The sequence below is a fragment of the Raphanus sativus genome, chromosome 4, assembly GCF_000801105.2.
Source record: "Raphanus sativus cultivar WK10039 chromosome 4, ASM80110v3, whole genome shotgun sequence".
NCBI lineage: Eukaryota > Viridiplantae > Streptophyta > Magnoliopsida > Brassicales > Brassicaceae > Raphanus > Raphanus sativus.
Window position 1 is genome coordinate 26992817 of NC_079514.1, and position 8684 is coordinate 27001500.

Genomic DNA, 8684 nt, shown 5'->3' on the forward strand with positions numbered 1-8684 from the left:
TACCATCACCTGGAGCAGCTAACGAAGCAGTAATATTTGTAATATCTTTCAAGGTTGAACGTGGTAAGATTCTTGATCGCTTAGAATGTTTGTTCTGAACTGAGCTTTGATTTGAGATAGGGTTTACTGAAGCTACAACATATAAACAAACATTTGCAGTAAGATTGTAAACAGAAAATTTAACAATGTGTTAAGCTTAGTATGGGGGTAGGTGTTATTTACAATGTAAAGATGTCAAACAACTCCTGTTCAGTGGTGACTGTGAGGTTGGTTTAGACATCCAATCAACACCTTCAACGCAAAATAAAATGTTGAGAGTGAGAGTAAGATTAGGTTATAAAAAATTTATCTGACATGTCTTACCAAATAGGCAAACAGGTTTAGGAGTTGTATTTTCTGGTGTATTGATAGTCTGATGAACTGGAGACTGTATTGAAGAGGGTGAGGATTCAATCTCATGAAAAACCCTGGTGAAAATTGATCTCAATGGTACAGAAGCAGTTGAAACATCTTGATTCTGATCAATGTTCATGTCAATGTTAACTCGATTAGCTATTTGACCGTGACTGGAATTAGGGTGCATATTCTCTTTGCCATCACGACCACCATTGTCTCGTTTTCTTTTCATCGAGCTTAGGACTGTAGATTCTGAATTCTAGTTTTTCAACTCTGCAAAAGAATCGAGTTTTATTTTGTCTGCTTTCTATTAAGATTTTCATAAGATCACATCCCCTAAATTATAGGAAATTGTTATGGTGATTATGTATATATGGAAAAATGAAAAAGATATTAAACCAATGTAATCTATAAAATATATTATTTGGTAAGTAAATATTTTTCGACTTAGGGCTATCTTTTGTAATAGATCTCGAGAATTAAATATAGAAACATTTTAAATTGTGACGAAAATATAATTATACCAATAACAATGTATATTATTTAAATTGGTTTATTTTCAGGGATAACCAGAAGTTTACAAAAGAAGATTGTTGGGGGTGGATTTACATCCTCCCTCAAGGCCCATTATACAATGAGTTAGGCCCACTTGACTAGGAAACCCTAGGCTTCACTTTCTATAAATAAAGAGCTTCCTTTTTCTTAGAGAGGATCTCTTCCACATTTTTAGATCTAGAACACTTCTTGTAAAGATTTTATAAACTCTTAGATTCACTTTACACTTCTCATAATCTATGTAATGCAATCTTTGAGTAATAAAATCTCTAGATGTTCTTTTCTCATTTGATTTTTATGTTGATTTCTCTTAAGCCTCAAGAATCTAAGAAATCTAATTCTTAGATTCTTCATTGTTATGAATCAACAAACACACCATTTTTGGATCAAACAGTTGGCGCTAGAAGGAGGGGGCCAAAGAGAACTATCTTCATAGCATATCAAACTTGGGAAAATACAGATCTAGGATAAAAAAGAAGAAAAAAAAGGAAAGGATGAATCTTTCTCCTCGACACTTCATCATCCTCTACTTCGCGACCGTTGTTCCGTCCTTCCTATCGCAAAGTTTCAAGCTTTTCGATCCACAAATCAAATCGGAGATGAGATTTCAGCAGTGGTGATTGATGGTTCTCAGAAGCTACTGTGTTTCTCACCTTCCTCACCCTTCTTCTCAGTGGACCTCTGTTTCAACCCGTCCATCTCTTCTCTCCTTCGCTCAGCCGGATCTCTGCAACAAAGTCAAGAACTTTTTCGCCTAAGATCCACAATCACGACCCCTGCTCCGACTCGAAGCTTCTCCTCCCATCCCGTGGTTGAAGTCCGCCTCCGAAGCCACCTCTGCATCGCGAGGGCACAAGAAAAACAGATAAGAGAAACAAAGAGGGATCTTGAACTAAACTCGTGGTTTGTCTTGTCGACAATCACCATCTGGTTTTGGAACGATCTCTGCGGGTCAGTCTATGCGGCTCCTTCTCGTCAAAGCTCGAGACTTGATCTCGGCAACGAAGGCTATCTGGTCACAAGCTCGCCATCTCGTCACAAGCTCGCCATCTGTTAAAGCTGAAGACTTGATTCGGGCAAAGCTCAAGACTTTATCTCGACAAAGCTCAAGACAATCTCGACAAAGGTCTCTTCTCGATCCAAAGATCTCCATCTCGGCAAGACTTGATCTCGGTATATTGTTCTCAAGAACGACGAACTCAGTGGCGGCGTTGAAACCTATTTTCTTCACTCAGCTCTTGAGACAAGCTTGGCGTACTCAGAACAAGCTTCTCATCCCGACAACGAGTTCGCCACAACCAACATCTCAGCAACAAGGGACATCTCGTCATAAGCTTGCCATCTCAGCACAAGCTCGTCGACTCGTTCTTTCACTTGAAAAGATTGCAACAGAGCTCACAAGCTTGATCTCGGCAGAGCTAACGAGCTTGATCTCGGCAGAGCTCACGAGCTTTATCTCGTCCAGTGCTGGCTCGATCCTGAGTTCTCTGCATAATCTCATCAAACTCTTGCCCCTACGTCACAAAAGCTGCACGGCTTGAAGAAGAACATGAAGAGGTGTCGTAACGCGGACACGGTCTTAGTGAGAAGAGGTGGTCATGTCTCGTGTACTTTTCTTCTCTTCTCCTGAACGTTACAAGCTATCAAAGGCCATCGTATGCTCCGGCACTTTGAGCAAAAGAGGAGCTCGAGTAACGCCATGTCACCAACACAAACTTAACCACGTCCACAATAACTTCATCGTCAAGTTACAAACAAGGCGCTCCATCAACAGTGACGTACCCAAGCTCTCCACCACTAGCGGGGTTAAAAGAAAAATATTTAAAGTGGAGAGCATGATATGGATTGCCACGTTCAGGCCCTACGAAACTCACGACAACTCATCTTCAAAGATAAGTTCTTTTAATCATCACATGCTTTAATTACTTTAAATTAATGCTACGGTGAACATTGTGGCTTTGGTTTAAATAATTAAACAATTCTAAGCTGTCCATTCATTTCATGCTTTGCTGTTGGTAGCCTATGATATTAATAAGTTGACAATTATTATATCATCATGTGCAACCCACCGGCATTAAGCAAAATCAAGTTTGATGGTTTGCTTATTAATTATGCAAAAGTTGGTTAAATCTTTTGGTTTATATTGGTCCAATCATGATCATTCTTTTCATGAACCAGAGATAGTTGAGCCAAAGAGAACCAACAAGTGGTTGCCACCATCATGCCCGTATGCCTTGCAAGACGGCTCTCAACTACGAGCTTGTTGGAAGCAGTACAAACGGCACAGCCAGCGCGTTTCTCAACGTCATCATAGCCTGATGAACACACAAGCCAACAACTTGTTCGGCACACACGATCTCAACACGAGACTTCGGGTTGGCAACAGTTCGGTAAACGTGTATTTTAGGCACGAGTTTACATTGAACTTGCTTTTTATTAGGCACGAGTTTGCAGTTGACTCGCTTATTGTTAGACACGAATTTACAAAAACTCGTCTTTGGCTAGGCATGAGTTTACAGAAACTCTCCTTCTACAAGGCATGGGTTCTCAGTAAACTCGCCTCTGTCTCAGCATGAGTCTAGTAAACTCGTCTTTCACTAAGCACGAGTTCAAAACAAACTCGCCTCTTATTAGGCACAAGTTCAAAGTAAACTCGCCTAAATCGTCACCGGCATGAATGTGTCTAATTCATTGTTTAATAAACCCTTTTCGTAAAATTCACAGAGATCGATTTCATCTCTCTCTACGAACTTGGGGGGACTTACTGTTGGGGGTGGATTTACATCCTCCCTCAAGGCCCATTATACAATGAGTTAGGCCCACTTGACTAGGAAACCCTAGGCTTCACTTTCTATAAATAAAGAGCTTCCTTTTTCTTAGAGAGGATCTCTTCCACATTTTTAGATCTAGAACACTTCTTGTAAAGATTTTATAAACTCTTAGATTCACTTTACACTTCTCATAATCTATGTAATGCAATCTTTGAGTAATAAAATCTCTAGATGTTCTTTTCTCATTTGATTTTTATGTTGATTTCTCTTAAGCCTCAAGAATCTAAGAAATCTAATTCTTAGATTCTTCATTGTTATGAATCAACAAACACACCATTTTTGGATCAAACAAAGATCAAGCACATCTTTCGTCCATCTCTTCTTATTCCTTAAGGTAAACACTAATTCCCTATGAAACTTTGTAGTTTATAATAGAGTGGATCATATGATTGTAGAGAATTTAGAATGCTAGGTTGTTTGGTTAGTTGAATTGTAAGGTTGATTTTTTATTTATAAGAGTCTGTTTCGGTAAAATTATTAGATTGCTTATTCAAACAATTAAATTAAATCATAACAAATACTTGAACACAAAAATAAAATTCCCAACGAAAACAATAATTTAAAAAAACCAAAAGTAAAAGTAAAAATCCAAAACAAAGCAAACAAAAGGACAAAGCATTCAAAAAAACCAATAATTAAATTTAAAAAAAACAGCTGACTAATCGGTTTTAGTCTTCTCGAGCTTGATTTGGATGAGGCAAATCTTCTTTGAAGTTGAATTCATCTCTGGTAGATTTGCATCATCATCTTTTCTTTTAGAGAGAGGAGTTGAACAATCTGATGAAAGTTGAGTGTTTTCTTTAATGGATAAAACCTGCCAAATCGTTTAAATGTAGAAATTATGTGTTAAAAATAAGCAAGTAGAAGTAAACATTAACAAACATTCACACAATAGAGTCAAGCTATTTTACACCTCCGGATGAGAAAGTGGAGGAACCACCTTCCATTATACTTAGTGGCTCGGATTGGGATTCAATTTTCTGAATGATATCACCGGACCAGACTTCTATAACTTTATAGATATCTGCTGCATCTTAGCTAGTGGTTATTCCAAAACAGAAAGACTTTCCCTCTAAGGCAAGAACAGCTTGTGGTAAAAAATCGAGACTTTCATTCTGTAAAATTATCAAGTCAGTAGTTATTATTAGTTAAAAATGAAAATAATATAAAATGGTAAAATTAAAAACGAAAATGATATATTAGACAATCAATAATATTACCTCCTCATATGAACCATCCCATAGGTCAACAGCGGCACAACCAACAATGCTTTTAGCAACACTCTCAAGCATCATTAGTTTACATGTTCCAGTGTCATCCTCAGCAATCATATGAAGTTTGAATCTGAAACGTTATGTATAAAAAAGGTTAAGGACAAATTACTGATGAATGAAAATCACTCTTAAGAATAATTAATTTCACTTACCTTGGTTCAACATTAGTAACATTGCAATGACACTTAGGGCAATGGAATAAGGGTTTGTCTGTTTTGTTACCCTTTCCAGTGATCCTAGTGGTACCATTCCAACATCTCTTACATCCAAAAAAGAACCAATTCCAGTCTGTATCAATTGCCTTAACTGAACATATGATCTTAGTCTTCTCGAGCTACATAATCAAAAAATAAGTATCAATTTTTTTAAACTGTATCAATTATAAGAATTATATTACAATAGGATAAAATTAATGAATAGCCCGACAGAGAATAGTTGATGTATATACGTAGCTAACCTCAGTATCATTGGCAAGTTCAGAGATCATTGTAATCCCAATATCATTCCAATCATCCACAATATTTATGATTTCTCTTTTCTCATCCTTCTTGTTAGCTAGAGCAAGAGGAAGTGGATTATCTTCTAGCCTATTAAAACAGTATAAGTATTTGTAAATAAACTTATCTCTATTAAAACAATATAACAATCTAAAAAGAAAAAATAAACAAATTGAAATTTGACCTTTTTCTCATCTCCACAGCCTCAGCCACTGTTGGATTCAGATCCAAGATGGATGCATCAAATGCATTAGTAATTTGAATTTCACCTAAGATTTCAACAAACAGATATTTAGCATATTTTAATTTTTAAAAACAAAACTTTAATAAAAAATTTATTACCTCTGAAAGTGTTGATTTTGGCAAACCTTAATAACCAAACTTCGTTTGATTCTAGAACAGCATTTTCGACTTGCTCAGCATATGATCCCCAAAGACAAAAAGCCAAATCGTTACCACTGACAAAAAACATTTTCAAAGTCATCAAGTTTCAAACATAAGTAAAAACTCAGTTAGATTCCACATTATTTTATTACTCACCTGAGGTCTCTCATGCGAAACTGCACTCTCTTTCGATCTTCACCTTTGATTTGAATTATTTGAACGTCAGAAATGTCATACGGTTGACCAATTATGTCTATAATAGAAAAAAACATTCTCATTAGTTGATACATCAACTAAATGAAGCTTATAATATAAAAAAACATAAAAACATATACCAATGAGAATGTTAACATCTTGAAGCCCCTTTAAAATGTTTTCATAATCAGCTAATGTCAAAAATATGCTATCATCTTGATGGTCGGATTTGCTGTAAACTGAGACACCGGTGATAGTCATTTTATACTGATTATTTGTTGGTCGGAATTTCCCTTTGCCCACACCGGAAACCTTAAAGTTTTCAATGACTGCCCACTCTCCAATACGAAGGTTACGCTCAGTCCGAAACATGTGTGATCTGCTGCATGATGCATGGATCTTAACACCCTGCAAAGAAAAGTTAATATGTTTTAGAAACTCAAAGTATAAAACAACATTTAAACTAAGGAGTAGAGCTTACAGTCTCATCAGCGAAAACCATTTCGAGTGTTTGATCATTAGCATAGGGAGGGGTTTGTTTCCATGAATGAATCAGCTTAACCTGCACACGCGATTTAGTCAACCTCGGCTTCAAATTGTTTAGCAATGTAACACTCTTGTTTGTCGACATCTCTAACTTTAAGAAGCGTAAAAATATAGGAATGTGTAGCAATGCAATGTACACTATATATATAATGTTACCCTAAAACCCTGATAAAGAGAATATACCTAAGCACATTCTCGAAATAAAATCTTCTTATTTAATACCATATCAAATATTGTTTCCTAAACAACGACTTCTACACCTAAATACTCGCAATTAATAGGCGATATTTTATTTAAACAATCATAAATAATTAATGTTGTACTCTTCACCAAGCTAAGCTTTAAATAATAGATTTCGAAAAATATCTCAATGATCTCTGAAATCGGAATTTTGAAAAGTAGGCAAGATTATAGGAAATACATTGAATATTTTGAGAAGTATGCGAGATTATAGGTAAACAAAGATATTATGTATAAGGATTGATTTTGAATTAAATATTTTGAGTGATTATAGGTAAGAAGTTATTGTAAGCAAAGATATTATGTTTAAGTTTTGAATTTATTGATTTGCTTGATGAAAGATTAATAATTATGGATTGGTTCTCAGATTAATTATGGATTGGTATAGGTTGGTTTATCTCTATCAAATGAAAAAATATACATTGTTAGAATGTTCTTCAGAATATTAAAAAGCGTAAAAAATTGTTTATATATTTACGCTTGTTAAAGTTAATATTGTTGAAATGCTTTAAGCTGTTAGTAAAAAACTTATTTACCATACTTTCGTATATAAAAAGGCAGAGGAAGCTGTACCTGAAGACATATGGAGATTAAAGTTGTCAATAATAGGAGTTTTGATGGAGTTTGAGTTAAAAAACAGATTGAAGAGTTAAGCTTGGATACAGGATGAAGAGTTAAGCTTCGATACAGGATGTAGTGGTATGTAATATCCACTGCGATTTATTAATACACGATGTGCAGGGTATTAAAAAAGATAAGTGAAAGTAACATTGACGATTTTTCAGGGAGAATAAGGGGGATGTATTGAACTAATGACTTTAGGTGATTGTGGGATTTTGTCTAAATCCCTTGTTATTCAAATAGTGATTTTTAAATAGAACTTCAAATCATGTGTTATTCAACATGGAATTTGTATAAAACTATAATAAATCATTTAGAATCCTCTGTTATTCAATCAACAATTTATAAAAGTTATATCAAATCTAGTGTTATTCAAAACTAAAGAGAATTTTAAAATTGAGATTTGTGAATAGAATTTGAGGAGATTTTGCATCATGTTTTAGTTAAAAACATCTCATACAGAATAACATCTCTATACGTGTTATTTGAAGAGAATTATGTTTTATCTCTCTCAATTATTTTCTTAAGAAAAAGTGTCGTTTATCTTTAAAAAAAACTCTTAAGAAAGATTCATGTCTCTCTCAGTTACATGCAAATCAAAATTCTGCTCCTTCCTCCACTTGAGATATCTTGTGGCAGAATCGTAAAACATCCTCTCTGGTTTCGACTTCGTCATCTTCATTATACATACAATTGCATTTACTTGTTTCTGTTGCAAATCAGTTGAACATGGGCGGACCAATCTCAATACTTTAACATGCTTCTATAACCCCTAAACCTCTATGAAACCTGAATCCCTGATTCCCTCACTTGCATCCCGAATATCAATCCGACCGAGTAAGCCATTGTAGCAACGGGACGGAAAGAGCAAGGGAAAGTTCCTGGCTCTTGTTCGGTTTATCTCTTTTTGGAAGCTTTACCACCATCTGCAGTATAAATGTTGATAGATTGGAGCTGCCTCGCCTTGGATCGCTACGAGCTGCTTTCTTTTTGACTCAGAAGGTCATAGTACAGGAACCAGTTCTTGTGAGTTTATTATTTATCTCTTCCCTCGCATCTCTCTCGTTTTTGTTTCCAGATTGAAACCTTGATAAGTTGTTAGTAATAAACTGATGAATTGTATGATTCTCAGATTTCAAGTGAAC

General features: G+C 35.4%; 1 protein-coding gene across 1 annotated transcript; it reads right to left on the minus strand.

The window, feature by feature from the left end:
* Window positions 1-4440: 4440 nt before the first annotated feature.
* LOC108828961 (replication protein A 70 kDa DNA-binding subunit C-like) lies at window positions 4441-6763 on the minus strand. The gene is made up of 9 exons (XM_057008158.1): window positions 6614-6763; window positions 6273-6540; window positions 6094-6190; window positions 5896-6011; window positions 5738-5822; window positions 5514-5643; window positions 5209-5390; window positions 5003-5126; window positions 4441-4596 (listed from the first exon to the last, which is right to left on the minus strand). Exons 1-9 carry the CDS (start codon window positions 6761-6763, stop codon window positions 4441-4443), a joined length of 1308 nt encoding a protein of 435 aa, XP_056864138.1.
* Between the last annotated feature and the right edge of the window lie 1921 nt (window positions 6764-8684).